Source organism: Conger conger, chromosome 18 (genome assembly GCF_963514075.1).
Source record: "Conger conger chromosome 18, fConCon1.1, whole genome shotgun sequence".
NCBI lineage: Eukaryota > Metazoa > Chordata > Actinopteri > Anguilliformes > Congridae > Conger > Conger conger.
The window spans coordinates 22,878,660-22,893,371 of record NC_083777.1 but is presented as its reverse complement, the minus strand read 5'-3'; the positions used below and the strand labels follow the sequence as shown (position 1 = coordinate 22,893,371).

The 14,712-nt window shown below is 45.8% G+C and overlaps 1 protein-coding gene across 1 annotated transcript in view; it reads right to left on the bottom strand.

Annotated features, from left to right (window-relative positions):
• The window catches only part of ldb3a (LIM domain binding 3a), a 53,115-nt gene that overhangs the window by 17,819 nt on the left and 20,584 nt on the right, over positions 1 to 14,712 (bottom strand). The window contains exons 3-8 of the mRNA XM_061228769.1: positions 11,833 to 11,905; positions 8,919 to 8,941; positions 7,326 to 7,529; positions 4,573 to 4,739; positions 4,123 to 4,159; positions 3,094 to 3,216 (exon numbers count right to left, since the gene is read on the bottom strand). Of these exons, the coding sequence (XP_061084753.1) occupies positions 3,094 to 3,216; positions 4,123 to 4,159; positions 4,573 to 4,739; positions 7,326 to 7,529; positions 8,919 to 8,941; positions 11,833 to 11,905 (627 nt within the window). The remainder of the gene's footprint in view (positions 1 to 3,093; positions 3,217 to 4,122; positions 4,160 to 4,572; positions 4,740 to 7,325; positions 7,530 to 8,918; positions 8,942 to 11,832; positions 11,906 to 14,712) is intronic.

The window sequence follows — 14,712 nt, the reverse complement described above, 5'->3', positions numbered from 1 at the left end:
CCACTTCCAAATCCACTTTTATTTTTGTTTGTTTTTTGCTTGTTTCTTTCTTTCTTTCTTTCTTTCTTTCTGTCTTTTTACACCTCTCTCCTTGTGGAGATGGAGTGATGGCAGTGTGTCACCTCTGGTCAGCACTTCCGCTGTGCTTTTCTTCAACATCTGATCCTGTTCTGCCATCACTGATTACATCGCTCAGGGCTGACTAAACACTTCACATATCCTCTGGGCTCTGCAGGCAGGAAACGCGCCCTACATATCCTCCACACAGAGGCATCGAACCATAGCTTTATATATAATTTACATTCATTTATGGAATAGATAGTTTTACCAATTTCTAACTTAATCTGAGATAAACCCACATTAAGTATACACTATTATAAGATTACATATACAAATACAAATGTTTGTACGTGCTTTCTTTAATCCTTCATTTTTTAACAATAAACTCACTGGTGCCTATCAGGACTAATAGGAAAAATTGTTATGTAATCTAGCGGTTCTAAACTTTATTGAAGTCAGTTGTTGATTTGGCTGAAGTGAACTGGCTCGTAGAGCAAACGAATGGGTTATGGATGGAAAGCTTGAAGTGTTAAATGTAGCACGTGTGTAAGTAGCGTGGCAGTTTACATTTTAACCAATCAGAAGCGAACGTTCAGTACCAGAGCAGGCATGCTGTGTCAGATCTCCAGCTCTCTTGTTTAGAAATGGCAGAAATATGACATGTGTCTGTAAAAAATTTAAAAAGAGTACACTCCTTTAATGCAGCACTTTAAATGCTAGAAAATGCAAATGCATCAGATGTCCCTTCAGCACCTGTAGCTACATCAGCGTCCACTACAAGGAGCCAGAGAGGCACAATCCTGACAAATACTGCATCTCGCTATTTTCTTCCTATCTTTGATTCTCACGTTTATTACCTATAATTTGGAGCGGGCCTTCAGCTGAGATGTGTTTCAACAGAGAGCTCAATGAGCAGACACAAGTTTAAGCCTCTGCGTCCAACGTTCAGAACACCTCCACTCCGACCAGTGAAGAAACCAGACCCCTATTCGCCAATTCACAAGAACGTTCTCTCACTCTTTCCCTCCTGAACTACCGACTGCGATGGATAGTGTTGCCTATGAACCTATGAAACAATCTCAAGCATCATACAGTCAAATACTGAAGGCACAACTACAAGCTCTTGTGTTTGTGACTAACTGCGGTTTCTTTAGCATGGAACAAAACACGCAAGGTTCTTAACATCCACTTCAAAGCCCCCTCTCAGCTCACTGCTGTCAAGTGAGCCAGACCTCCATTCTAGACTAAAAAGACCGCATTCAAGCCCCTTGCTTCAGTAAAAGATAACGAAAGGTGTTTGAGAAGTAGATGAGAGCACTGCTCTCACTAGATTGAGCAAACGCCAACCTGTTCCACATTCCACATGACATCATCATCAACTGTGGATGTATAACTGTGCTAACACAAAGGGTGACCCAAACAATAGCTTGTACCAGCAAAAACCCGTGTTTGCAGATGACAACGAAAGGTCTGATTGAACCTGCAGCATTATTCAGAGATGTTAATGCTGCTCTTTCAGCTACCAAGCACTGTATTAAAACCTATGTGCAGCTATACAATCTCCAAGACACAACAAATGACCTACATGGCTTGGTGACATAAGAGCACAGGAGACTTTCTGTTTCTGTTAGGCATTATTCCATAAAAGATGACAGTTCATAGGCTACAACGGTTGGGAAAGGGACATCGTGATTGTGCAATCCTCTCCCCAAGGCAACTGAAGCAGAGTGAAAAGCCAATAGCCAATTTGCCAACTTAACTGCCATCTTAACTCTAAGCAGCAGTCCATCTGCTGCACAGCCCAAGGCTGTATCCTTAAATCTTTTTAAAAGACGAGCGTCTTACAGATTGCCAATGCTGCCTTACTAATTAATGCAGGCACAGTACAGCTAAACCACACCACTTTCCCTCTGGCAGCAAAGGGTCGTTATCGATTCTCAGATTCCTCGCTCTCTATGGGCGAAAAAAGCTTTGCTCAGTCCACTAGATCCTTTCAAAGAAGCAAGGGGGCTTATATGCCATTTCCTGTAGTCTACGCAGAGTTCTATTCAATTAGCCATTACCCACAAAATAAATCTAAGTGTTTTGCGATAACTCAATTCAGCATTCAGCTTTACAGGATTACAGTTTGGCTGTTAAGAGACTACCGGTAATTGAAAATCAGTATCCTTATGCGAATATATGTTTTGCAGATGGGTGGGGTTTACATTTTGGGATCATTTAATTTGTTCCAATACACCAGGCAAGCTGAGTCAAATGCAGAATGTAGAAACCAGGTCTGCTTTGGACTGTTCTTTTTAATACTATAAACTACTTTTTACTAACTACTACTGTTTTGTCAAAGCATCCACTCTCAAATACTTTGACAAAATGATGCAGATTCTATTTCAATAGTTCCTCTCTTAGGTCTGCAAGAATAATATGATATGTGATGCCCTATTGCTTGGACCTAGGCCATTCCCTGCTCTGTCTACAGATATAACTTTGTAGCCATCGGCTATGGGGCATCTACAGCTCCCTACAGCTGTAGTGAGCTGAGCCAGCCCTGGCCATTACTGACCCGATACACTCTGACCTAGTGATAAAGAAAGTCAGTCCTTTCTTGCAGACCGACGTCACCTTGCAGACCGAAGGTATTCTGACACCAAATGAAGGAAAAGGCTGACAAGTCTCTCTTCTGGTTTGGTTTAAAGTGGTATAGCTTTTATTCACAGTTATAATTCTTATTTTTAATATATATTTAAACAGGGAAATACAACGTTTTTGTGTCCATTTGTCCAGCAACAGTGACTATTTTAATTTAGGCGCAGTAGTACAGCCAAGATAAAGGAAGAAAAATATATAATATAAGACAGAAAAAATAAAATAAAATCTCCGCACTACATTACGAAGGCAGAAGGATATGTGTCACATAACCATGAGCAACAAGCACTCAACAAATGAAGCTTTCCTTTGTAACTCATGAGCTATTCTACCACTCTTTAACTCACACTCCAGTCGCTAAACACTCCCTTACACCTCACCTAAATCTGCTCTGGCAGGCTGGGGCTAGTTTCTTCGTCTACCGCTAGGTTAAGGATCTGTGCCGACAGGCCGTTGTGCCAGTTTTTCAATTTAGCAAAGCGTGGGCCTTTAGCTTCTGACTCAAACATTTCCCTGTGGCGTGGAGACAGAGGGAAAGGAAAAGGGGGAGGAAGAAAAGAGAAAAAGAGGGGAAAGAAAGAGCGGTTAGGGACCGTGACCTCAACTCCCCTGCCATAGAATCAGTGGGGTCAGTGAGCGCTGCAGGGGCTTTGGTCCCTCTCAGGAAGGACCTCGGTTGCCTCAACGACAGCCGCAACAAACAGTAACAAACAGCCTCTGGTCTGAGGAGTCCATCGACGGCCATTTTCTCAGACATCTGAGATCTCTATGTGTTTAAGTGCCCTGACTATGTAAGCCCAGGGCTCACTTTTGTGAACCGTGGAAAAAAAAAAACTATTCGATGCCTAGATTTGACGAGGCTAGATTTGGACTGTCGATTAATGTGATGAAGATTTGTTAGCGTCGCACGTTCATGTTCTCCATAAGAATTAATTTATGTTAGAATTCTGTGTGATGCTAATGAACAGTGTGCGATGTTAGCATTCTATGTCCAATGCGAGCAAACAGTGAGCGTGTTTTCATGCTGTATGCAGTGCTAGGGAACGGTGTGTGATGTTAGCATTCCGTGTGTGATACTAATGAACAGTGACGGACCATGAACAGTTCCAGGATCCCGCAAGGACCTCCAACAAGCTCATTTCGGCTGTCGGAGGGGCAGGACGGGGCCTGTGCGAGAGGGACCAAAATGCCTGGGATACCCCAATTCACCCCTCCCTCCAGTCCTACGCACCGGGAATCACATTCCAGCTTTTACGGTGATGTGTGCGGCTGAGGTTTTTAAACACCACCCCGCCCACACAAGCCTTCCCCGCCTACAGCTCCATCTCTTTTTAAAGCCAGTGACACTGGGATCTGGGTCTGTGTGTTTACGTATGGTATGTCCCTATGAGGCCACCGTAGCTGCTGCTAGCTGCCTACCTTGATCTCCTCAGAGCTTCCTCGTCTGGGTCTTGCACTGAAACAGAAATAGGAAAAGGGAGGAAAGCCTGTAAGCAGGTGAATGAAATACATTTCTTTCATATTCATTTATGATACAGTTGTACAGTAATAACACATTTTCCATAATTGGGTGGTTGGGCATGTGGGTGGGTGAGAGGGATAGATTACAGGGGAATTGGGAATGTGGGCGGGGCCAGGTTGAGGGGGCGTTGGGCATGTGGGCGGGGCCAGGTTGAGGGGGCGTTGGGCATGTGGGCGGGGCCAGGTTGAGGGGGCGTTGGGCATGTGGGCGGGGCCAGGTTGAGGGGGCGTTGGGCATGTGGGCGGGGCCAGGTTGAAGGGGCGTTGGGCATGTGGGCGGGGCCAGGTTGAGGGGGCGTTGGGCATGTGGGCGGGGCCAGGTTGAGGGGGCGTTGGGGCGGTACTCACGGTATTCGGTTCCCGTCAGGTGGGCGAGGACGCGGAAGGACTTGGACTGCAGGTGGGTGGTGCGGCGTGCCCAGTCAGAGAACTCCTGGTCCTGGTCGTTCGTGTTGATCACGGCCTGATAGACTGGGGAGGCACTGTCTACGATAGGGTCTTTAACGGGGAGCGTACTGCAACCACAGAGAGAGCCCAATGGCGTCATCGCAGGGTTCCTCGTGGGAGGAGCCACAGTAGCACCGCCCCTCCCCGCGCTACTGTAACTCCGCCCTCTCCTTGTTACCGCGAGGATTCTGGGACAGGCGTTTCCCCCTCCTCACTTTCCCTCTGTTCGTGAGTTTTATCGTCAACCAGTGAAGCTAATGTTTGGTGTCCAGCATTGAAGGGAGCGGTAAGTAAGGGCTGGGGCACTCATATTGTCCATGGTCAGTGCAGCTTAGTGGGGAAACCATACACCTGTTAGTCATCTTCCATATGGTTTAGTTTAAGGTGAACAGGAGAAAACTTCTAAATAATGTAAACCTAAAACTCAGTTAATGTTTTTTTGTTTCTTTACAAGGCCTGGAAGTACCTACATCCATATATTTAATTCTATAAAGAAACTTTCAGAAACAAAGTGATAGAAACTAGTCTTACTCACTCACTCACACACACACACGCACACACACACACACACATACACATACACACACAATATCTTTAACAGGATGGTGACTGATCTCAGAACATCTTCAGGGTTCAGATTTTTTCATCCGATGACTAACATTGGTTCTTGGTATATTGTGCAGAGCTGGACTATTGAGGAATACAGTGGATGAATACTTAGATTTTAGCTGAGGCAAAAGGCTTTGCAGAATGATACAGAATCTCCCAGTTCTCTCTCCTGATATTCCCTTTGCTCATCTACCAGGAGTAGACTACAGTTGGTCAAAGTTAACCTAACTGCCGCAAAAACATTTTTCCTTCAAACACCCAGGTACTAACACAAACATACAGCACTTATGGTTCTTACCTATCAAAACCATCACAGACAGCAAAATTCCAGAGATAAATTACTTAAACAATACATCCTGCAAGGAATACTAGCAATAAAAAAAGAAAGCCTTGAGTATCAAAATTGATCTGATCTGCTGGATGGAGCAGACCGACTTATGTTTCAGGTGATATTTCACATGGGAAACGCCAACTGGAATGAGCCCAATAGATACAAAGAGGCAAGCTGCAGAAGTTCTAACGTTAACCCAAAATCTGTCGAGAAAACTGGGTATGAAGAGTCCTGATGTGCCAACAGCGCAACAGAACTGGGCTATCAGGCCCCATTCCATGCGACGTTTCTGATCCGCAAGCAAATCTAGCGATAACCACAGCAACCAACCACAGTTTTCAGCACAAGTTCCTCAACGTCATTTCTGAACAGCTATACCAAAGTGGCAAAAGTTTCACAGTCCACCAAGGCAAACATTTGCCTGGACTTAAAACTCAACAAACCCGTGCTCTGTACCCTGTGATGTCACCACTGCATTGGGGAAGAGGAGCAAGGCACCTCAGTCACCTCAACTCAAGTCCAGGCACAATTCTCGACACCAGCAACGAATCTCATGACAGACAGGCCCATTGAGATTTCCATAGACGGCCACTGGGTGGCGATGTTAGCGGAGGGGTGCGTTTGGGTGGGATGGGGGAGGGCTGGGATGCATGTGGGGGTGGTGGGGGGGGACAACAAGCAGGGGTGTGGGGGAGACGCAGACGGACACGCGGGCCGGGGGGGGCCACGCGTCGTCCGGGACAACGGACAATTCTACTTACGCCAGGGGAGAGCCAGCTGCAGGGGCTTCACCGCTGGGGCAGTCACGTGACCGGCAGGGGGCGGGGCCATGGAGAAGGGGGAGGGGACAAGCAGCAGGGCGGGGTGGGATGGCACAGTGGGGTGAGGGTGGGGTGGTTGTGGAAGAGGTGAGAGAAGCAGAAGTGAACATATACCCTAGACACACGGCAGGGTCGGAAGCTCTTGGTCTAAAGCCAGATCTCCCTCCATCTTAATGAGATTATCTCCTTAACACACAACTTCCCCGTCGTGCACAAATTGCTAACCGCTTATGCCTTGCTGGTACTCTGCCTGTTGAACGTAAAGACACAGCATGTATGCTTCCATATCTTCAAACATACACATTTATACATGATGATGACATTACATACATTTTAATGTTTCCTTAAAGAATTAAAGGAAATTCTTGACGAGCTCACGTTTGAACGCTCCTGTTCAATCTCAGTGACGGACGGATGAATGAGTACAATAAATGAACGGGCGAGCGGTTTCACGCACAATCCATGGGCCCCAGCGGGGTTCTGAGGTGGGAGGAATTAGAGGACTGATATTCGGCCACGCTTTGACCTGTCCACCAAAGGCGAAGGAGAACCTTCCTCCTCCCCACTCTTACAGCCACCATACAGCTCAGCCTGGCTCATTCGCCACCACAGAGCCAAGAAGTGTTCCTGCTCCGCCTCAAACCGCGCAGAGATAAACCTAATAAACAAAACAGCAGATCCTAATGAACTCGCAACATGCCAATAAGAAAAAAAAGAAAAGAAACATGGGACCAAAAAGAACCTTTTAAGAATGCCCCAGCGAGTCTTTATGCTTTCTCCAGCGCAGAGCGGAGGACGCAGGGCGTAGAGCGTGTCCAGCTTAGCGTGGCCAGCAGTGGCCAGAGCGGGGAGCTCATGCAGGGTTAGGAGAGGGGGGGTGTGGGGGGTCTTACCTGGGTGCCTCAGGGCCTCGGGCCTGGGTTTGGCCAGCGATGGCGTCCATGATAGCGTCCTGGGAGTACATGCTAATGGGGGTGTTGTACTGGGCGTGGATGATAGTGGCCTTCCCCCCGGGACCCTTGACCTCGATTGGCTTGTGAGTGGAGAGGGCGGAGTCCTTCAGCACACCGGGGTTGAAGCTGGTGGTGTACTCAGTGCTGGGAGGGCGTGTGAGAGTGGGGGGGGGGGGGGTGTCCGTGAGGGGCCGAGAGACATAGGGAGAGACAGAGAGAGAGAGAGAGAGAGAGGGAGAGAGAGAGAGGGAGAGATGGAGGAAGCAAGCGAGAGAGAGAGGGAGAGTAAGGGGTGAGACAGCCAGACCGAGTGAGGAAAAAGAGAGAGAAAGAAGAGATTTTGAGGACCAGGGGGTAGAGCGTGAAAGGGAGAAGTGTGGTTTAGGTCAGTAAACCTTCCTGCTTGAACTTACAAATTGTCCCTATAGCATTGCCAGCCATGCATACGGCTCAGGTTTCCTTACAAAGTACTGCTAACCTTCTAAAGCTACCAGCGACAGATTTGCACTCTCGGGGTCATACAAACACTTTTTTGGTCACTCGTTAACACGTTTTGCTCTTTTTGGAAAGGTAAAATGAGTGCAGGTGGTAAGAATAAAGTGATCACAATGAGTAGCAAACTATACGTAGCAAACTACTGGAATTAACGGTCAATGTGTACAAAATCGTAACATATCATACACACAATCATCAAATGCCACAAATGGCCACAGCACTCCACCAGCAGAAAACGGAAAAGCACCTTCTACACAACACTTCAGTTCTCAGTGTCGCGCAGCTACGGTATCACTCCTTACAACACAAGCAAGCACTCTGCATGCACTTCCATTGTTCAGACGCACAACACACTGGAAACCAAGGTAACCGCATTCTCTGCCCACAAAGGGCGGTTTAACAAGCAGCCGCAACACAGAGACCTTTCTCCAGGACACGACTCGTGCTGCTTAATCTACGGCGGCTGAAAGGTGCGGCTGAAAGGTGCGGCTTTAAGTGCACTTTTACGAGAAGCGGGCCCGCTGAAGACGTACTGCGGCAGAAACCGCGGCCGACAGCGGCCTGTGTATGCTGGTTTACCGGGCAGCAACCACAAACAACACAACGGCACTTCACTTTAAACGCCCCCACTTCTTGTGCAATAAGATAGAAAAAGATAGCATGTAGATATTTCATTTCATGTATTCATTTTACTATACTATTTCCACATGCACAGATATAGATGCAGCTATGCGATATATTTTTATTTTATACCACGCTTACTAGATATCATATTAATATAGTATATACAGACATCACATATATCATATATATGTACATAAACGCACAAATATTCAATATGATTTAGATATAAAACTACATGCATACAAGGCTTTATAAGTCGTTATACTGGATGCACATAACTTGGATAACATTGATCGTTGGGCATTTAAGTGTAAAGTACGACAGACAGGAATGGACACACAGCCACAGAAATGCCCCATGCGTAAGCCCCCAGGAGCACACACCACACTCAGGGCGGGGGCAGGGGGTACTAACTTGGGAGCAGGGCTGGTAATGATCTGAGGCAGCAGAGAGAGAGATAGAGAGAGCAGAATGGAGAGAATGAAAGAAAGAAAGATATAAAGATGGAGAAAGACACAGAGAGACAGAGAGAGAGAGGGAGACAGGGAGGGAGAGAGCGAGAGAGAGAGAGAGAGAGAGAGAGAGAGAGAGAGAGATGGTTAACACGGTAAAGGCAAGTCGGACAACCCAGATTCCCTTCCTCTGAAGTTTTCATCTGGCCACAAGCTGGACTGCATGAAATGAAAGGAGCTGTTAAGAAGATCTCAGGCCTGTAACTGAAGCTGGTTATCCAGAGGCTTGCGCTGATATCCATGGAGTCAGACACATCTTCAAAGGCTGGCTCTCAGGGTTATTTCACGGCTCATTAAGGGGAAAATGTATTTCTTTTAAATTTCAGCCATCTCTTCTGCCTTATACGACAATAAAAAATCCATTAGGGACAACTAGAATATGAATTTTGAAGCAGAAAACATAAAAGTGATTATTATTATAACTTCAATATCAATTTCTATTATATTATGCCCGCTTCTTTCTATGCTTGAGTGCAGTGGTCTCCGGTTGCATGTGCCCTTGGAAATAGTTCCAACTGAAAATAACAATAAATGTCATTTTTCTGAAGAGTAATCGGGTAATATACACATACAGTCTCTGGAGACATAATGTCATTGTTCATGTTGCTTTGGAGTGAATTTCTTTACCCAAATCAAATGATCCCTGCAGGCAAGTTATGAGAAAAAGTGTGGAGTCCTTTGAAAATCAATTCCGCTAATCCCATTGCACAACCAAATACCGAAATTGTGAGTTGCACACTTCCTGATTTGGAATTGGTTCCACACTTCCTGAGATTTGAATTGACAGTTGAGAGTTGGTCAGTTGAAAAGTGTCTCTCTTGAAAAGTGATGGCCTTAGCTCACTGTCTGAGTTATAAAATGTGTCATGATTGGGATCTGTGCCTGATCTAAAAATGATGAGGGCCTCTCCATCCTTTCAGGGGGGGTGGGGTGGTGATGGACAACAACAGAAGCAGTGTGGAGCCCCCCCACCCCCCCCCCCCCCAGAGCGACAAAAAATCACACCCTCCCAAACCTTCACCCCCTATAACCCCCACCCCCTCCCCCAGAACCACCCTAATAACACAAACCCACACGCATTATGTAACGCAAGGAGGCCAGGGGGGTGGGGGTGAGAGAGAGACTCAAACTAAAAAAGAAAACCAAAGGATCCATTAGAAATAGAATGAATAACACTGGACTCATATTTTCCTTCCGGGCTGAATTTCAGGTCCTTGAAGCCTTTTGCATGCATTCCTCCAGCTCTCTGTTCTCCATCCTCCTTGTTGAGAATGGACAGCAGTGCTCTTCTGTTCAATTATATTATCATAACAAACCTTCACAAAGCAGCAGCTGAAAAAAAGTGCTATTTAGGCCTGTTAATGTAAGCAGGGAGAACGCCCACACACACAGTCTCCGTACATTCTTCACAGAGGGCCCGGTCGCCCAGTAACACAAGACATTTGTGCGTGTAATACAGATCTGTGGGTCAATAACTACATGTTTTGGGACTCTTGTCACCGTCCTGTAAAAGAGGTTTGGAGGTGGGGTGAGTTGGAGGGGGGGGGTAGTGTCTGAGGTGAGTCATGCCCACGCAATCTATGCCAGTGAACTGGTGGGGCTGCCAGGGCCCAGTGGTGCCTCTAGGGTCAGTGCTTGGTACAAGCTAGATTGCCATTACATACCCCATGGGAGCGCCTTTGCGTGCCCCTTGCCACGTGGCCATCTCCCTGAGTGTCGCTTCAGAGTAAAGACCAATGGGGCTGTTATACTGTTTCTTTTTTTTCTCATCTGCCTTACCAGCGCCAGACAGCCTCTTTGCTGGGGAGGTGGGGCCAGGGCTGGCGACTGACACTTTACAGGACTGGTTGATCTCTTGCTTATTGTAGAAATAGGAGTTTGATTCACTGGAGACCCCTATCGCCCCGGAGGAGGTACTGCAGGCTGAAAGGCTGCCATTGATTTTGAATGACTGATCCTTCAGAAGGAAAAAGAAAATGGTAAAACATATAAAGACTGGGTTGGGGGGGTAATCAGAACAGAGGATACTGGTTGAACGCTCTATAAGTACTGTACTGGGATTTCTAATATTAAATGCGTTTAACAGCAGCTGAGTAGAAATTTCAGTTAAGTCTACAGCAGTTGATATGCCTTGGTGAGACGGAGCGTGTTGTTTCGCTCCCGCCACCAGGGGGAGCTAAGATCTTGCATATGCCATTAAGGTGACTGGAAAGGCAAATCATTGTGAATGAAGCCAAAGCCATCCATCAATGAATGTGCAATTCCCAGAGGCTTTGGGCATCAGCCGTTCTCATATTCCCACATGTAGAGCGCTGACCCCCCGTCCTACAAGAGAGAGAGGCCTGAGGCAGGACGCCTCTCGATCCCCTCCGAGGTCCCGGTTGCCTTGCGCACTCTTGCGGTGCGCTCTGCGGACCTGTCCTTTCACACCGAGGCACCGGCTGTTTGAGCCGAATCGCGGTGGATTACCTGGAAGCCATGGCTCCATCTGCCCGTGAGCTCGGCTGAGCGGTTTTTCACACAGGCTACAGAAGCAGGTCGGTCTCATTTACAGCCCTACACGCCGTTTAACAGACGAGAAAAACCAAACCAGGAAAACTACGGAACAAGATGGAGCCCTGGCCTTCCAAAGTCTTCGTAATTAGTAAAGAGAGCTGGTTAATTACTGTCTGTCAGCATAACTGCTCCTGATTGGATCCCCGTGGAGCTGTGTGAGCCCAGCTACCAATCATACAGAGGCATCTGAGGTTAGATAGTTGAGATGAGCTTGCTTGGGCACAGGGTAGATTTTTGGATTGTGGCAGAGGGGTACCTACCTTCTGGTGAGGGATGATAGGTAGACACTCGATTCTTGGGGGACCTGTGGGCATTGGAACTGGACGCTTCGACCTGTGGAGAAACAGAGCAACTTACTCACCAAAAAACAGCAAACAACCAATCAGAGGAGGGAAAACCAGACAAACAACCAATCGGAAGAGCAGAATTCAGGTTCAGAAAGTAAAAGTCTTCCCCAGTATCACTGCTGCCATAAACACGCCACATCCGGCCCTCCTCTGTGCACTATAATCAGCAGATAGACTGACAGAGGTTCTCTTATTGCTTGTGCAAAACCATGAGTTAATATGGAACCAGATATCATGAACTATGGCGATTGACAGTGATGAAAAAAGAGTGCGAGGAGAGAGAGAGAAAGAGAGAAAGAGAGAGAGAGAGATAATTGACAAGGAACAAGACAGAAAAAAGAAAGGAAGGTGTGTGGAATGATAACTAAGAGCAGCTCCATACATGACGCACAGATTCACAGACTTTGTCATGGATGTCAGGGGAGGTTGTTATGTTGTTACGTCTTGGATCGGAGTCTTGGACAGACGGCATGTTCGTGTCAATCAGGAAGAGCGAGGTGCTCTCTCCACCCGAACAAACGATTGCCTAAATGTACCTGTCCGCTTGTTCTCAAACTTCCATGAACAGCTGTCTCAGCAAATGCGCACACAGATATGCTGCCAACACAACACGCTACCACCTGAATGCATTCTGCAAAAACCCATCACACAGGAAATGAGTGGTGGTCACGTACCCTAAGAGGGTTATGGATTCTAGTTTCCACCTTATTTTAAATACTATAACCTGCTTAATGGCAGAAAAAATCCTGTAGATTACAATTTATAAAAAAATGTTTACAGCAATATCCACTGAATTAAAAAAAAAAAACTTTCATACAATTGAAATAGAAACATGTTTTTTTTGTTGAGCGTTTTGCTGTCTGCAGGACAGAGAATCAGCAATGTAATTCTAATATACATTTGATGCCCGTTTCTAAGCTGCTTAACCTTAATGGATTGAGTCCAATCAGCAGCTGAACTACACAAACAGGTGATGCGTAAAAAGTAATCAGTGTAAGTTACTGAGGATGCCCCAGGGGCAAGTGAACACGGCTCATAATCCCCCTCCTCCGCTCGCTCGTACTGACGGTCCGTTTCCACCGAACAGGAAACAACTGACCCAGTTACAGAACGGGCAGTGGTGGGTCAACGGGTGGGTGAGTGATTAGGTCGTTTTGTAGTAGGTTGGAAGGTACGGTAGGTAGGTAAGGAGGTTAAGTACATAAATAAGTCATTACTGTAAGTAAACGCTTTATTTACACAGCGCCCCTCAAAAGCAGGGTTAAAATGGCAAATGGCGTACAATAAAAGGGCAAAATTTGAACACATAGCATTGTGCGTACTGTAAGATAACACAGACGAGAGATGAATAACTAGGAAAAGCTTGAGAATAAAAATGAGTCTTAAGACATTGAGCCAGATAAGATAAGAGCGGGACTTCGATATCTTATTGAGTCACTCTTCTCTGAGTCCCTTTGTGTCTGGCAGAGATGTGAAATGCCTTTTTGAGGCCAGCAAAAAAAAAAATTATGTAAACATCAGGTGAATCTTCTTCCAATGGACTGATCCAATCATCATCAATTCAGGAAGACATTAAAAAGCAATAGAGGAAAACCTTTTCTTTTTTTAAAAACAAAGGAGCAACAACAGCAGTTTTAATTCAAGTATTAGAGGAAAAAGAAAGTGAAGATTGATCAGTTCATTTCACAAATCTGCTCAGCTGAATTGGACAGCGATAATCTCATTTTTAAAAATCTGATTATGGGAGTGACGCAGAAATTTTAAATCATTTCTAAATAAACAAAATGCAACAACCATGTAAATGGATCTGACACTGGGCAGCAGGAATAAAGAAGGTCAAAACCTCTTTCCAAGAGAGAAAGACAAATGCATAAAATACATCCGACAACCGCTACGGACGTTTATGTCCCATTTTCATTAAATGTAAAAGTACATCACGATGCAAGGCATTCTGAAATGTTCGTTATCTATAAAGTTGTGAAAATGCCTTAAATAAGGCCTAGTTCAATGAGGACCACGATAATTGTAGTATGTACTATGTTATTTGCCTAAAGGGTACTGACACTATGTATATTTTAAAATATGTCAAATAAATAAATCAATCAATCAATCAACTGTCAACTGTCAAATTTTCTTTGTAATTCATTTTACAGACTGAAGGAAAACTATTTATGCAGATGATCACTTCATCATGCAGGTTTGGTACATTATAAACTATAGATTTTTATATTAGATTACCTCAATTTCTAAACCTTATTGTCTTTCTTTTGAATGAAAAAATACCCATTTAATCTACTAGAGGGGAGGGAGGGTTTGGGAGGTTGTGGTGGATACTCAATTTTCTGGCTTCTCCTTCTCCCTGGAGCGGAGTGAAGGCCAGTCAGGAACCTCCCTTAATCCCGGGCAGGCCCCAGTGGAGCTGTGCTCACGGCTGGGAGATTAGGAGCGTTTTAAGAGACGCACGGCTCTGGGACCAGGCGAAGCTGCTTGGCCCTCTGGCCGTGTTCCTCCATTTTATATCGCAGGCCGAGGGAGACGCGGGTCAGCCCAAAGACCACACTAACCGCCGGGTCCTTTCTGAAGGCTTTGTCAGATGAAAACAAAATGAATACGTTCTTCACTTTTATTCATACAGAAATATGAAAAAAAAGTGTGCCTACGTTTTTGGGATTGTAGAAGTGTGCTGTAGCATGTAAACGGTAAATTGTTGGCATTTATATAGCGCCTTTATCCAAAGCTGTACAATGATGCTTCCCATTCACCCATTCATACTCACACACCAACGGCGATTGG